The sequence below is a fragment of the Passer domesticus genome, chromosome 8 (assembly GCF_036417665.1).
Source record: "Passer domesticus isolate bPasDom1 chromosome 8, bPasDom1.hap1, whole genome shotgun sequence".
In the NCBI taxonomy this organism is placed as follows: Eukaryota; Metazoa; Chordata; class Aves; order Passeriformes; family Passeridae; genus Passer; species Passer domesticus.
The window spans coordinates 27,260,932-27,276,216 of NC_087481.1; the positions used below are offsets into that span (position 1 = coordinate 27,260,932).

General features: G+C 54.3%; 1 protein-coding gene and 1 long non-coding RNA gene across 4 annotated transcripts; one reads left to right on the forward strand and one right to left on the reverse strand.

The window, feature by feature from the left end:
• Nucleotides 1–5,087: 5,087 nt before the first annotated feature.
• Nucleotides 5,088–8,099, forward strand: LOC135306288 (C-type lectin domain family 2 member L-like). Of its 2 annotated transcripts, none has more exons than XR_010367089.1 (5): nucleotides 5,088–5,273; nucleotides 5,558–5,947; nucleotides 6,327–6,425; nucleotides 6,528–6,712; nucleotides 6,911–8,099. XR_010367089.1 is itself a non-coding variant. In XM_064429937.1 (5 exons), the coding sequence occupies exons 2-5, from the start codon at nucleotides 5,626–5,628 to the stop codon at nucleotides 7,211–7,213; spliced, it is 924 nt and encodes a 307-aa protein (XP_064286007.1). In that variant the 5' UTR covers nucleotides 5,088–5,273; nucleotides 5,558–5,625; the 3' UTR covers nucleotides 7,214–8,099. The 2 variants fall into 2 exon arrangements, 1 of the variants encoding a protein (XP_064286007.1); XM_064429937.1 differs by having other exon boundaries at nucleotides 6,327–6,712; nucleotides 6,911–7,011; nucleotides 7,099–8,099.
• Nucleotides 8,100–10,893: 2,794 nt separating this feature from the next.
• LOC135306287 (uncharacterized) lies at nucleotides 10,894–13,476 on the reverse strand. 2 transcript variants are annotated; one of them, XR_010367088.1, is made up of 3 exons: nucleotides 13,313–13,476; nucleotides 12,538–12,655; nucleotides 10,894–12,195 (listed from the first exon to the last, which is right to left on the reverse strand). It is a non-coding gene; the product is annotated as an uncharacterized LOC135306287 (long non-coding RNA). The 2 variants fall into 2 exon arrangements; XR_010367087.1 differs by lacking the exon at nucleotides 13,313–13,476 and adding an exon at nucleotides 13,085–13,132.
• Nucleotides 13,477–15,285: the final 1,809 nt, after the last annotated feature.

Here is a 15,285-nt window from a genome sequence, read left to right on the forward strand (position 1 = left end):
GCCTCAAGCTGTGCCTGTGGGGGCTGTGAGGGTTATGGGGTCTGTATGGCCTGTGAGGGCTGTAGGACCTGTGAGGACTATAGGGCTATGTGGGCTTTGGGCTCTCTCAGGTCTCTGGGGACTCTAAGGTCTGTAGGGGATTTTACGACTGTGGGGTCTGGGAGGTTTTTCAGTGCTCTGATTTGATAGAGTGGGAGAGTTATGGGGTTTGGGAGGGCTGGTATGGATCTGGGGGCTCTAGGGACTCAGAGGCCTATGGGGCCCCTATGGCCTATAGGATCTGTAAGGGCTTTTAGGGCTGTGATGGCAGTGGGGTCTGTGAAGTCTGGGATGGGCTTGGGAGCTATAGAATTTCTGAGGGCTATGACACCTGAGGCCTTTGAGGGGTCTGGGAGGACTATGGAGGCTCTGTGAGGGCAGTGGAGTCAGTGAAGGCTGGGATAGGTGTGGGGGCAATAAGGTCTTTCTGGGATGTGAGAGCTTTAAGGACAGCGGGGACTGCAATGGCTGATATGGCTATGAGGCTTTGAGGACTGTTTCAATGTTAAGGAGAATTTTTTCACTGAAAGGCTGGTCAGGGCTCAGGACAGGCTGCCCAGGGAAGCAGGGGACTCATCATTATTGGATGTCTACAAAACCCCTGTGGATGTGGAACTGGTTGACACAGGGTAGTGGGGAACATAGCAGTATTGGGGAAATGGTTGGCTCCAGTCTGGGAGGCATCCTACACTCTAGGAATTAGAGTCTGAGGCTTCTTTGACAGTCCCAAGAACCTCCTACAAATTGAAACCAGGAACCTGGGCCACTGAGTTTGGTTTCCCAGGGAAAAGACCCTCATTGTTGTCCAGGGCCTGTGGCCATGAGTGGCTGGCTGCCTGCTGAGGCTCCGTACGGTGCACGATGCCTCCCACACCCAACTCCACCAGTGCCAAGTCAGTCTGCTTTGAGAGTCCCAAGCTCCTCCTGCAAAATGACACCAGGAACCTGGGCTGGGGAGTTTTGATTCCCAGGGAAAATACCGGCATGTGTGTCCAAGGGCTTGTGGCCCTGAGTGTCCGGCTGACTGGTGAGGTTCTGCGCTGCGCAGGATGCTTTCCAGACCCCAGCTGCTGCCTCTGCCAACTCAGTCTGCTTTGAGGTTCCCAAGGGCCTTCTGCAACCTGACATCAGGAACCTGGCCTGGTGAGTTTTGTTTCCCAGGGAAAAGGGTTGGTGTTTGTGTTCAGGGGCCAGTGGCCTGAAGTGGCCGGCTGCCTGCTGAAATTCTGAACGTCGCAGGATGTCTCCCATACACGAGGTGCCACCACAGGCAACTGTGGCTGGATTGACAGTGCCAAGTGCCTCCTGCAAACTGACATCGGGAACCTGGGCTGGGGAGTTTTGAGTCCCAGGGAAAAGACCAGTATGTGTGTCCAGGGCCCGGTGGCCCGGAGTGGCTGGCTGCCTGCTGAGGCTCCGTATAGTGCGGAATGCCTCCCAGACGCAAGCTGCCACCAGTGCCACGTTGGGCTCATTTGAGAGTCCCAATCGCCTCCTGCAAACTGACACCGTGAATCTGGGCTGGTGAGTTTTGTTTCCTAGGGAAATGATTCCCTGTTTTTGTTCAGGGGCCTGTGGTGCTGAGTGGCTGCCTGCCTGCTAGGCTTCCAAAAATCACGAATCCCTCAGCTGCAAGGACACTGCAGCTGCAAGAGGCATTGTAACGGGAACCCAGAACTGCTACAACATGGGTCTCTTCCCATGGGTCTCTTCCCACCTTTCTGGTTGGCATCAGCCTTACACCCATGCACCTCTTACTACTAGGTCTATGGTTAGATTTACGCCTAGGGTTAGGGTTCCAAAAACCTTAAAGCCCAGGACTCCAGGTGCACTGCAGCTGCAAAAGGCATGCCAAGGGGAACACAGAACTGCCACTCCACATTTCTCTTTGGCGCCAGCCTTACCCCCATGCACTTTTTACTCCCTCACCTAGGGTTGGGATTATGTCTAGGGTTAGGGTTATGCCTGGCATTGGGGTTCCAAAAACTACAAAGCCCAGACCTCCAGGTGCACTGCAGCTACAAAGGGCATGCCAAGGGGAACACAGAACTGCTACAACAGGGCTCCCTCTCCACCTTTCTCTTTGGCACCAGCCTTACCCCCATGAACCTTTTACAGTGATGTCAGAGGACTTTTCCAACCTCTGTGATTTTATCATTCCATGACCCAGTGACTTTTTTCCTCTTCCCCACTTCAGCTTTTCAGAATGGATGAAAATCCTGCAAAACCCTCTCCAGTAGCACATTTCACAGGGGCCATGATGCATCCCCAGCTGATGAGGCCCTGGCACAGGGTGCCCAGAGCAGCTGGGGCTGCCCCTGGATCCCTGGAAGTGCCCAAGGCCAGGCTGGACAGGGCTTGGAGCAGCCTGGGACAGTGGAAGGTGTCCCTGCCCCATGGCAGGGGTGCCACTGGATGAGTTTTAAGGTCCTTTCCAAACCAGGCAGGGTTAAATCTATGATTTAACTTGCAGAGCAGGTGGGGAAATTGAAGTAAACGGGGCAGGAGATCTTTCTCCTTTTTAAATGCCTTTATTAAAAAAGAATCAGCTCAGGTGGGGAGAAACCAACAGGTTGCACCCACGCCACTGGTGCTCCCAGGACTGGCATGGAGGAGGAGGATGATGCCGCTGTGTCTGCTGGTCTGCAGGTAGAGCTGAGGCTTCCATCCTCACGGGAGATTAGGAGATTCTGCTTTTTCCGTCTAACATTCAAAGTCCACTTTCTAGTTAACATCTTTTGAGGTTAGGGTGAGAAGTAAAAAGGATCTTAGCAGATACTGGATTAAGTTACTCATCTTTAGACATCACTTAGGTCTCTTAATTCCATGTTGGCTCGTTGTTTTTAGGGGTTTTCCTGGAAAATCGCAAAATCTGGTGAAATACGTTGTCATCTGCATACTAGCTCTGATGTCACTCCACCCCTGCTACCTGCGGGGTCTGGTGTCACTCCCTGGCAGGCATCAGGGGGGACAATGGCTAATCACCAACCATTAACAGGTAATTGAAGAACAACTCTCAACAACAGGTAACTGCAACATGAAGGTAACCTTCAATTCAACAGCAAGTGGTTCAACTTGTTTTAACTCTGCAACCTTAAAAAAAAGGAATAACTTTTTATTTATAACAGAAAATAAAGCAGGTAAAAAAATCACAGCTATGCTTTCCTGGCCAAGGCCACAAGGGGGACTCTCCTACAACTTTATAGGGGGAAGAGGACTTCAAGGAGAAGAGGAAATAAATCAGTTCTACAACTGATTATGGAAGGCCCATTTTAGGCTTTAAGTTTTTACTATTTTAATTTGTGAAATTCATTAAGAGGTATCAGGTTGTCTTCATGGCCAGCTGCTATTCTGGATTCTTTCAGCTCCTGGTTTGATGCTGGAAATTGTGTGTTGCAAATATCCTGTTAATTTTTATTAATGAATTGAAGAGACTTGCATGATCCAGTTTAGATAAAAATTACAAACCAACACCTGACAGCCCATAGATTTTTATGTCATGTAACCCACTGCGACCTGATTCCATGGCTGGCAGGAACTGGCCCAGGTACACCAAGCACCGGAGCCAGATGTTGGCAGTGGTAGAAGGGGCAGAGGGTCACAAGATAGGTAAGGAATCTGGGCAGCAGGGCAGGTAAAAAAACATAGAAAACTGCTGGGAGGGAGGGAAGAGGTGCATAGACAGTGCTGGTCAACTTCAACCACCCAGGACATCATATCTACCATAGAGTAATGCATTAAAAATAGTAGATTTGCAACTTCAGCTAGCAGCTGGCCACAACAGGCCACTGGCCCCTGGACACGAATGATGGAAATCTTCCCTGGGAAACAAAAGTCACGAGGCCAGGTTCCTGATGTCAGTTTGCAGGAGGCACTTGGCACTGTCAAACCAGCCACAGTTGCCTGTGGGGACACCTTGCATCTGGGAGGCATCCTGATCTGTTCAGGATTTGAGCAGCCACCTGGCCACTGCAGGCCACCGGGCCCTGGACACGAAAGATGGCCTTTCCCCAGAGAAAGAAAAGTCAGCAGGCCAGGTTCCTGATGTCAGTTTGCAGGAGGCACTTGGCACTGTCAAACCAGCCACAAGTGCTCACGTTTGCAGCTGCAATTTTAATGCGTTTCATACCTTCTTAGTGAGTTCCCTTGGGCAGCTCCTGACAGTACTGACTCCTTCTTTTTCTCTGTACAGTCAACAAACTCCACCTCACTTGTCAATGAGCCAGCCTGTTCTTTTACAATACTCCTCCTAATTGGATCTAGCTGTGGCTTATTAAGGGCAGGCTTGTTCTTAGTGCTTTATAATTACCACAGCTGTAACTTCTTAGGGGTGAGATTACCTTCACCACTGTCTCTCTTCGCCTACATTCTATCTATCCACAGCTCACACCTTGCCTCTGGGACGCATCCCACAACTTTCGGAATTTCAGCAGGCAGCCATCCAGCCTGGGGTACAGGCCCCTCCACACAAACACCAGCCCTTTTCCCTGGGAAATAAAACTCACCAGCCCAAGGTCCTGGTTTCACTTTGTAGAGGGTGCTTTGCACTCCAAGGCCTACTAGAGGTTTTTTTTCTGCAGTGCTTTTGCAGGAGGTTTGGGGTGCCCCCTCCTCCCCTCAGCTTTCTTCTGCCGTGTCCCCTTCTTCTCCCTCTACCCCTACTGGAACTTCCCTCCCGGCTCTGTTTCGTTTCCTCTCTCTTCCTTTCTCCCCTGCCCTGCCCCTTACTCCTCCCTTCTCACCTCCCCTCCCCAGCCCTGCCCCTCACTCCTCGAGGCATGGCTGGCCTGTGGCTCTGCAGCAGCTCGTGGGAGCCCGAACACGGGGACAGTGCAGCCCTGGCCGCAGGACAGCACCCAAATAAAACAGGCAGGGACAATGTCTGTGGGCTGCGGGGTGTCACCAGGGGCTGCGGGCTGAGGGCTGGAGGGTGGCACAGAGCATGGGGGCAGCTGAGAGGCAGAAGGGCCCTTTAGGAGCAAAGGGGGGCTCCAGGGTGGCACAGAGACCCTGAGAGGGGGCCGCGCGCGCGGTGCAAAAGAGCCACGCCTTCGAGCAGCGCTCCCGGCCCGCGCTCCTCAGCTGCTTCCGGCACGCTGATTGATCTAAAAGGCCAAAATCCCTCCCACACTGACGACAGCTTTAAAACTGCGGTGCCAGCGGCCGTGGCGTCCTCTGGACGGCGCCGCAGCGGTGGTGGTGGTACCCGGAGCCCGGCGGCGGCCCCAGCCCAGGTGGGACCCGCGGTCGGTGCTGCCCCAGCCCGGGGCTCGCTGCGGGCGGAGGGGCCGCGCTGAGGGGCACGGGGGGTTCTGGCGAGTTCCTTGTGGCGGCTGCCCCCGTGTCCCCCCTGCGCTGGGATGGCCGAGGGAGCGGCTGCCCGCGGTCTCCTCCGTGCCCGGATGGCCGGGCTGGAGCCGGTGCCGCGGCAGCGCCTCCAGAGCCGGCATCGTTTTGCTGAGCCTCGGGGTCCAGCAGAGCCGGCACCAGCAGCGACCTCTCTGCGTGTCCCTTGCAGGGTGCCAGCAGCGCGGCTGCAAAGCTGCTCCCGAGGCCGAGCTCCCAAAGGATCTGTCAGCGCTCCTGATGCCTCCGGATCAAGGTGCTGTTTGTTCCTGTCAGAGAGATTCCGGCTGTGAGCTGGAGGAGAGTGAATTGTGCTCCATTCATGGAGTTGTGAAGGAACTCCTGCATCCCCAGGAGGGACCAGCAGCCGGGGTTCCACACTCGCCTGCGGCACAAGGAGCCACTTGGCATCAGCAGGGGGCTGCCACTTGTGAGCGTGCAGTGAGGGAAGATGTGGAGAATGGATTCTGCACCAGGGATGGGAGTGTGAGGGAGCTCCTGGATCCCCAGGGCACATCAGCAACCAGCACTGAACACAAAAGGGGCCTCAGAAGATTGCTGGGTGAGTGCAGGGCCACCCCTGGGGCCTCTAGGGAGGGGCCAGTGTCACCTGCCAAGGCCAGGGCTGGCAGGTGTGTGGCTGTTTCCCGAGGTCTGGAAGAGGCCTGGTGCTCTGCTGGGCCCCAGCAGTGGCTGGGAGCAGCAGCCCCAGCTGCCCCCAAGGCTGTGCAGTTCTGCTGCTGCAGCCCGTCCCCAGAGCTGTGTCCCTGGCTGTCCCCAGAGCTGTGTCCCTGCCTGTGGCCAGGCTCTTGGCTCTCTGGCTGCCAGCTGAGTGAGGGCCACACGGGCTGAGGGGTCCCTGCTGTGCTCCCTGGCCATGGGCTGAGCAGATTGCAGGGCCGGCTCTGCTTCTGGCAGCCAGCAGCTCTTTCCTGCTCCAGGTGAATGGTTCAGGAGCCATCCCGTGGGCACGGCGCTGCTGATTCTGCTGCTCCTGCTGCTGCTGCTGGCTTTGGGGGTGGTCTTGGCTGTGCTGGCAGGTAAGAGAGGGGCAGCAGCCTGGGCCCAGCCCCTCGGGGCAGAGCGGGCTCCCTGCTCCCTGCAGAGGGGAATCCTCACACCTTCTCCTCTTCCCCCTGCAGCAGCAGCACAGGTTCCAGTGACACCTGCCACTCCACAGTGTGTTCTGGGCTGTCCCCCTGGCTGGGTTGGCTACAATGGGGTCTGCTACTACTTGTCAAGGGATTACAGCAGCTGGGAGCAGGCTGAGGAACGGTGCTCGGAGCTCGGGGCCTCCCTGGCCATTCTGAAGGATGAGGAGGAAATGGTGAGTGAGGGGCTCGGGCGGTGTGGGGTGGCTGAGGGCAGCCTGGGGGTGCTCCTGGGCCGGGCTCGGTGCTCGTGGGGCCGGGGCTGCAGCCCTGGGCCGGGGCCTTGCAGGGAAGGAGCCCCGGCGGGCGGGGGCAGCCCCGGGCACGGGTCCCCCCGAGGGCCGGGGCAGCTCCCACTCCTCTCTCCTGGGCAGGGTTTGCTCTTCCGCCTCCGCGGCAACGGCGATTACTGGCTCGGGCTGCGCAGACGGGGCGAGCGCCTGCACTGGGGGGACGGCAGCAGCTACAGCTCCCGGTGAGTGCCGGGGAGCCGGGCAGGGCCTGGGGCACAGGGCACAAGGTGTTCCCCTGGCAGCCAGCCTGCCTCTGCTCCTCCCTGCAGGGTTCCTGTCCTCGGCAATTCCGACTGTGTGTACCTGGCTGAGGATAAATTCAGGAGTGAGTTCTGCTCAAACGAGCGGCCGTATGTCTGCAGCAGGGCCCAGGCTCCCCTGTAACTGGGGCTGCAGAAAGGACCTTGTCCACGCTGGGCAGTGCCAGCTTCACCTCTCAGCCCAGCCCAGGGCTGTCCTTGCTCAGCTGCACCCTGTGCCTTGCCCTCGCTCTCAGGGTCACCTCAGTGCCTCTTCATCCATGCCCAGTGCCAGCGCTGGGCTGGGTGTGCAAAGGAAAAGGCTCTGCAATCCATCCTGCCCCCGATGCTGCCTGGAGTGTGTGCATCGCTCTCATGACACAACAAGGTCCAAAGGGAAATCCAAATTGCCTTGGAAATCATCACAAGGCTCTTGGTAATCACCACAAACTGGCCTGAAGGTGACACTTTTGGTTGGTCTTTGGAAGAGGAAGAAGAGCAGCTGATTTGTGCTGAGAAGGAATCCCACTTTTGACATCAGGCACCTGACTGTGAAGAAGGGTCTGTCAGCTGCTGGCTCTCTCTCTCTCTCTTTCTCTCAGTCTCACCTTTGGAGGAGGGCGGTCGGAGCTGCTGCTTGGGGAAGGGAATTCACTGTGGACTGGGTTTGTGTTCTGTTTGGGGTCCATGCTGCACTGGTTGGTGTTTTTTTGTTTTGTTGTACATACTAGTTAAGAACTGTCATTCCATTCTCATATCTTTCTTTGCTTGAGAACCCCTTAATTTCTAAATTAAAATAACTTGGAGGCAAGGGGTTTACGCTTTTTGTTGCTCCTGCATTCCTTAGCAGATCCCTGTCTTTACAACCAAAACACCCCCATCCCTCTGTGCCACTGTGTGGAGAGGAGGAAAGGAGGGAATCGGGGATAAAGTGAAGCCCAGGAAGGAGAGAATAGTGTGGGCAAGGTGCACTTTTAGGATTTGGCAGCCTACTCATTCCCTTGCTCTGGTATGTTTGATAGTGAAATAAATTAATTTCCCCAGGCCTGTTCAGCCCATGATGGTGAGAGATCTCTGGCTGCCTCTATTGAGAGCCCCGAGCCTTTCCTGCTGTGCTCTGTTGCCTGCCCAGGGGCAGCAGCAGAGGCACAGAGCGGTTTTGCTGCCCCGGGCCCCTGGCCTGGCCCGGCCCAGCCCAAGAATCGCTGCCATCATTCCCTGCACCAGGACCCGGCCCCACGGCGGCTGCGGGAGTTCCGAGTGGGCAAAACGGGAGCGAGGGAGAGGAGGCAGCTGGTGCCAGTGGCTGAAATGGCTTTGCTGCCAGCTGGCAGGGAGAGGAGGAGGGAGGAAGTGGAGCAAAGTAAAGGGGAGAGGAGGAGAAACAAGGAGCAGTGGAAGGTGGCAGGGATGGCCATGGGGCAGGCAGGCATTTTGCTTTCCAGCTCAGTGGGAGGAAACCAAGAGCTGTCAAATCCATGGAGGAAAAGGGGGGAAATAGCAGGTGGTGGAAATCTCCGACAATTGGGATTGATTTGATCTGCCTGAACTGCACAGGCCGACAGACTCCGAGCACCGCCAGCGTTGGGATGTGCCTGGCCCTGCCCCTGCCCTGCTGCAGCAGCCCCTGCTGAGATGCCCCCTTGTCTCTAAAGGAGCTGCACCGAGGGACGGGTGAAGTGCTGCTGCAATAAGATTGAAAGAATAAAATGAACAGAATAAAAATCTGCGACACATGGCCTCCTTCACTTGCTAACACTCAAATAGCTCTGCCGAGGCACTGCTGGGCTCAGTGCTTGTTAAAAAGAGTCATGGCAAAGGCTGGGATATGTGAAGGGAATAAAGTTCAGAGAATGGTATAAAATATTCTAAAAATGCTACACCAGTATTGGCCATTGCCAAAGTGTCACAAAAATACCTCTTCCACGGGATTGTGAGTCAGGTAGGACTGGGGTGGGGCTTCCTCTAGGGTGGGGCTTCCTTTACGATGGTCTGGTTGTGGTAACGCTGAGCAGGCGTTTCTTGCGTTTGTGAGTCTTGTAGGAATCGGGTGGGGCTTCCTCTAGGGTGGGGCTTCCTTTACGATGGTCTGGTTGTGGTAACGCTGAGCAGGCGTTCCTTGCGTTTGTGAGTCTTGTAGGAATCGGGTGGGGCTTCCTCCGCTGCTGATGGGCTGGGTGTGGTAACGCTGAGCAGGCGTTCCTTGCGTTTGCGAGTCGCCCAGGACTGGGGTGGGGCCTCCTCTGGCGCTAACAGGCTGACTGTGGGAACGCTCAGTAAGTGCCTTCCTTGCGTTTGTGAGTCACCCAGGACTGGGGTGGGGCTTTCTCAGCCACTGAATAGCAGGCTGATTAAAAGAGGCCTCTAGGGAGTGCGGCAAACAGGTGCAGGCAAGCAGGGCTGTGGCACTTCTCTGGGCGTGGTGTGGCAGTTTGGGCAGGCAGGGTGTCCTAGGTTACAATATAAATATGTATTCTATTGCCATCCTCAAGAGCTGTTGAAACCAGGAAGGGCATTGTTTTTCCTCCTGTTAATGGGCCCATTAATGCCTTGCCCATGACTCAGAGAGAACTCCCTCCAGGAGCCATTTGTTTAATGGACCCACAGCATGACTCATTGAATGATATCAGTCCATTGTGAGATACTCCGCCCAGGGGGGAGGAGCTAAGCATCCCCACCTGGATATAATCTGTGCTTTGGGACAGAACAAGGTGCCTTTGCCCACTGGTTTCTAGAGGACAAAGAGCTACCAGATCTTTCCTACGGGATCACTACTTCAACAACACCATTTCATCTGGACTGCTACCACCACCCTAACTAGCAGGGTGTCGGGTTGTATTCTGACTGGCAGTGATTTTTTATTTTCCTTTGCATAATTGTATGTATTTTGTTTTTTTTTTCTTTTTCCTAATAAATTGCATTTCTGACTTGGAGTCTCTCACTGGCTTTGTTTTCAAACCAAAACAACCGTCCTCTCCCTTACTTTGTCATCTCAACAACTGCTAAAGAAACCTTTCTAATCTTGTCAACTGGCAATGCAACTGCTCCTGAATTCAGGATTTAAAATCAGGCTTTGCCCACGCCATTCATTTGATTTTTTTTATTAAGTTGTTGATGCTTAACAAGCTCTGTGCTGCTTTAAAGCCTTTCTCCAAGGCTCAAAGAATGACCCTTGCAGGGAGTGCAGGAGCGTTGTATTTAGAAATGGAGTGTATTAAACCAGGTTCCTTTAAAAGCCAATGAAATTAGGGCACTGGAATTACTGTGGGAAATGTTCCATTTAGGATAGACCCACCCTGCTAGAAGCTGCTTGTCTGATGGTCAGTTCATGCTCTGATCAGTGCAGGGCCAGCCCCTCAAGAAATGCATGATTGAAATCCAGCCAGGAGAGGAAAAGACAGGAGCTGAGCTGGGAGAGCTGGACAGAGGAAATGCCACAGATGTGCCTGGAGCATGGCCCTGCCCAGCAGCTTTTCTTACTGTTGAATTCTAAAAACGCTAAAAGCTGATGCTCAGTTCTTTGGCGTCTGGCTTGTAAGTGCAGAGGGGATGAGCTCCCTTACTGGAACTCAGGCACTGGCGTGCTCCAAGCCTTTAGCCAGATTGCTTTTCATTTAGCCTAAATTCAATGTTTCTTTTATTCGTTTGTGGGTTTTGGATTTTTTTTAATAGTCTAAGCAATGCTACAAGTGAAAGAAATGAACAGAAATAGACTGGAGCATCACTGGTCCAGTAATTAATATATAACTCTTCCTCTTTTCCCTTTAAACATATGTGTAAGAGCCTAAATGAGAGATGCGGGACTCCAGGCGGCTCTTCCAAAACGCAGTTTATTATATGCAAGATGTTAGAGCAGTCCAGGGTCGTGGGCGACAGAGCCTGAGCCTACAGCTGTCAGCTGCAGCTGCAGGCAGGCCTGGAGACCCTTAGCTTAGGTTACAAATGCATTATATACTTTTCTTTGCTGAGCATCTTAATACAGTAGAACCAATCTATACCTTAACTTTTATCTATAGCCTATCATAACTAATACAATTACCATATTCATGTTAGTATTCTCCAATCACTAAATGTTAGTACATTACAGTTTAAGCTAGAAATTGTTCTTCAGTTTTCTTGCAGTGGAAAATTCTGAGACCTTTTTTCTACTTGCAACATTTGCTGACTTGTTTGCTTGTGCTATCTTTCTGCTTGGTAAAAACATCATCTTGTTTGAGGTGGGTTTATCCTTTGTTCTAAGTCATAAAACCCCCTTCTAACTAACATACCCTTTGCTCCTTGGTTATCCAGTAAGACTGGCTCAGCAATTCTTTTCTTCTATATCAAAACTTGCTTCCATCTCTATTCCTTCCTCAGCTTCTACATTCTGCAACGAGTTTATCAAATACATCTTGTTTCCTTCATAACAACAATACCAGGTTTCTCTTCAACTAGAGAAGTGCTTCAGGAGAACCAGCATAACCTAACTGCTCCAGAGCATCCCAGGGATGTAAAAGCATTATTTCAGGGGCTACATGCGACCTCTGCTGGTTCCTGATCCTGAGAAAAGCCCTGAGTGCAATGCTCTCAGCTCCCTCACTCTGTTCCCTCAAACAAAGGAAATACGGGCCTGACACTCCAGGTGCACACTTGCAATCCATTTTGGTGTTGTGTTCCAGCCCTTTTAAGAATCTTGGAGTAGGGGAAGAGGAAGGTGTCTGCTCATTATTTCACCTATGCCAGACAAAGCCTGTGTCCTTACAGAGACAGCAACACTCCAGCCCTGAGCATTCCCTGCTCTGAGGGCAGCAAATCCTCTGCCCTAAACACTCCACAGTATGGTAAAAAAAAAAAAATCATCCAAGTGGTTTAGCAGAGCTTGAAAGTTCTGTTGGATACAGGAGTGCTCCTGAAGGGAGCAACAGCAAGGGACAGACAGCACTCTGGATTTTCAGAGGCAGTCAGACCACTTGGCTAGAGAGAGGTGCAAGAGAAAACTCCAGCTGCTACAGAAAAGGCCACTGTGGCCACCTTGCCAACTGTACACAAGCTTTACTCACCCTGTTTCCACTGTGCTCAGGATTCAGTCACCTTAGGATAAAATCGGCTGCTTCTATCAAGAGAAACTCTCCATCGTGGTCATCAATCCTGGCCAAGGAGCAATTGGTTTCTTAGCAGGAAAAGCCTTGCAGAGCACAACAACACACTTCTGAATCCATGTCTGCTGGGTTTTTTTTAATATTCATAAACCCATAGAAAGTCTAAGGTTAGATGGGAACTAAAAGATCATCTGGTTCCAAGTCCCCTGCCACAGGCAGGCACACCCTGCACTAGCCCAGGCTGCTCCAAGCCCCATCCAACCTGCCCTTGGACACTTCCAACGTCTTTGGGATAGGGAAACACCTCCAAGGATGGGAATATTAAAACAGGTCCTCCAGAGCACAGGCACTGCCCCTTGGCAGCCCTCCCACTCAAGCAGCTCAGCCTCACCTGGCTGCCAGCCCCGGGAACTCCCTGGTGATCTCCCGGAGCAGGTACACGATGAACCACTCATCCTCCACGTTATCCCCGAACGCGGTGGTGCCGCCCAAGTGCGCCGGGGTCTCGCCTGGACGGGGCACAGAGCGGAGAGGCGGCTCAGCAACGCCGTGCCCAGGAACAGATTGTCCACACGGGCTGCGGGTCTCCCTCGCCGGGGATATTCCAGACCCCGCTGACAGAATCTTGTGTCCTGTGCTCGGGGATGGCCCTGCTGCAGCAGGGAGGTGGCACCAGATGCCTCACGGGGTTAGCCCGTGCTGCGACACCGAGAGCCTGGGAAGCCGCCGGGTGCCCCTCACACGGCCTCGGCTCCCCTCACACGCTCCCGTTCGAGCCCGCCGGGTGCCCCTCACACTCTCCCGGTTCCCGGCCGCCCGGTCCCCCTCACACGCTCCCGGGTCCTCCCTCAGACGCTCTCGGGTTCGACTACGCCGTGTCCCCCTCACACGCCCGCAGTTCCCCCTCACGCGCTCCCGGGTCGAGCCCGCTATGCCACCTTCACACGCCGTCGGTCCCGGCTCCCGGATCCCCCACACGCCGTCCGTCCTCCCGGTTCACGGCCGCCGAATCCCCCTCACGCGCCCCCGATTCCCGGCCGCTGGGTCCCCCTCACACACTCCCGGTTCCCGGCCGCCGGGTGCGCCTCACTCGCTCCCGGGTCCCTTCACATGCTCCCGGTTCTCGGCCGCCAAATCCCCCTCACACGCCCTAGGTTCCCCCTCACGCGCTCCCGGTTCCCGGCCGCCGGGCTCCCCTCGCAGTCCCCCCGCTCCGGGCGCTCCTCCCGCCGTGCCTCCCGGCCCGCTCCCGGCTCCCCGCGGCGCGGCACGGAGCGCAGGCCGAGCGGCTGCCGCTGCCACACGCAGGCGGCAGGAGCGGGGCGAAGGCACCGGGAACAGCTGAGCGCGGGCCCGCCGCCGCCGCCGCCGCCTGAGAAGCTGATGCTCAGGGCTTTGGGATCTGGCTTGTGCCTGCAGAGGGGATGAGCTCCCTTACTGGAACGCAGGCAATGGAGTGCCACAACCCTGCAGCCAGATTGCTTCTCCTTCAGCTTAAACTCAGTGTTCTTTTAGTTTTGGTTTGGATTTTAAAAGTGTTCTTAGAGATGCTATAAGTGAAAGAAGAGAACAGAAATAGATGGGAGCACCACTGGCACAATAATTGCTATTTTACTCATCCTATTTTCGTTTTAAAAATATATGGGGATAACATGAACTTTTTACCTCTATGGCTTGGGACAAACACTTTTTTTCCCTTCCTTTGGAAGAGATCTGCAAGCCCTGAGACCCTGGACCACTGCTCCCTGCATTTTATTCATGTTTTTACAATTAAACAAGGGCTTGATAAGATTGACAAGGAAGACACAACTCCAAGTCCTTGGGCAGCAGCCTCCAAACTCTTTGGGTGATGCAGAGAGCAGTAGGGTGTGAAGACTGCTTTCCAGTGCGAGATCAATCCATGATAACCTGCTCACTGACACCAAAGTCACTTCTCATCGGCCACTTGTTATTCCCGAAGTGCAGGAGCTGCAGTGTTTGCCAAAGCCTGGGCAGAACGATGGAGAACATTCCTGTCAGATTTCTCCTTCTCTTCCTGTGCCAGCAGGAGAAACCCATCCTGGTTAAGGTTTTGTGCTGTGTGACAGTGTGCAGCTCAGAGCTCAAGCAGTGCCCAGGAGCATTAATTATTGAATCTGCAGTGCCCCCTCAGCCGTGTGAGCTCGGAGCAGGGCGCTGGGAAGTGGGGCCATCCCAATTTCGGGCAGTGGGACTCGGAGCTGGAGCGGTTTGGAGTCAGCACCGGAGCCTGAGCTGCCTCTGTGCTCAGAGAGGGGAGAGCCCTTCCTCTGCAGGGAATGCTTTTCCACTCGGGGTTTCTCTCCTGGCAGCTCCAGTCTCGCCTCTTCCAGAGCAGAGCACGCTGTGCCCCAGTGCTTTGCTGCTGGGAGCACTGGGAGAGATCCTGGGAGCACTGGGAGGGAACTGGGAGCACAGGGAATGGCAGGAGGGAACTGGGAGGGAGAGTGGAAGCAGCGGGAGTGAGCAAGAAGGAGCACTGGGAGGGATCTCGGGAGCCCTGGGCAGGAATGGTGCTCCCAGTTCCTGCGCAGGGCTCTCCCCATCCCTGCCGGGGCTTGCCAGGAAGAGGGACACTGGCAGGGAACTGGGAGGGAAGTGCTCAGCACTCTGCAAGGTGCAGCAGCGCCAGGGGTGAGCAGGGAGGAGGGGGAAGTGCCCCCAGTCCCTCCCCACTGCCCCCAAAAATGGGGGGTGACGAGGAGAAAAGGGATTCAAATGGAGGGAGGAAAGCTTTTCTGTGACTGTGTATGAACTGGGGAGGGTCCCCATTCAGCTACAATTTAAAGGGTCTCAGTTGAAGGAAAACACACCTTTTTCATTATTTTGGGTGTCTCCCTTGGCAGGCAATCACTGCTTGCCATGATTTCCATGTTTAAATGGAAGGAGAAAACCTTTATCATCCTGCATGAATTGAGAGAAAGAGCCCATTTTCATCATTGTCAGGTTCAAACTGAGGGCAAACCCCGCTGTGCCTGCTCTGAAAGGGCTTCCGTTGAGAGGAACCTCTTGATGAGCCATGGTAAGAGTGCCATCGAGGGGACCCTCCATTTGAAGGGACCTTCACAGATGAAAAAGATGTGCAAAAGCTCCCAGTATGATCTTTGTTGAGGGAAACTGC

Excerpts from the sequence above, each read along its gene's own strand:
- LOC135306288 (XM_064429937.1), top strand. The coding sequence starts at position 5,626 with ATGCCTCCGGATCAAGGTGCTGTTTGTTCCTGTCAGAGAGATTCCGGC. Across the intron at positions 5,948-6,326 it reads GGGCCTCAGAAGATTGCTGG|GTGAATGGTTCAGGAGCCAT; the intron begins GTGAGTGCAGGG and ends TTCCTGCTCCAG. Across the intron at positions 7,012-7,098 it reads GGCAGCAGCTACAGCTCCCG|GGTTCCTGTCCTCGGCAATT; the intron begins GTGAGTGCCGGG and ends TCCTCCCTGCAG.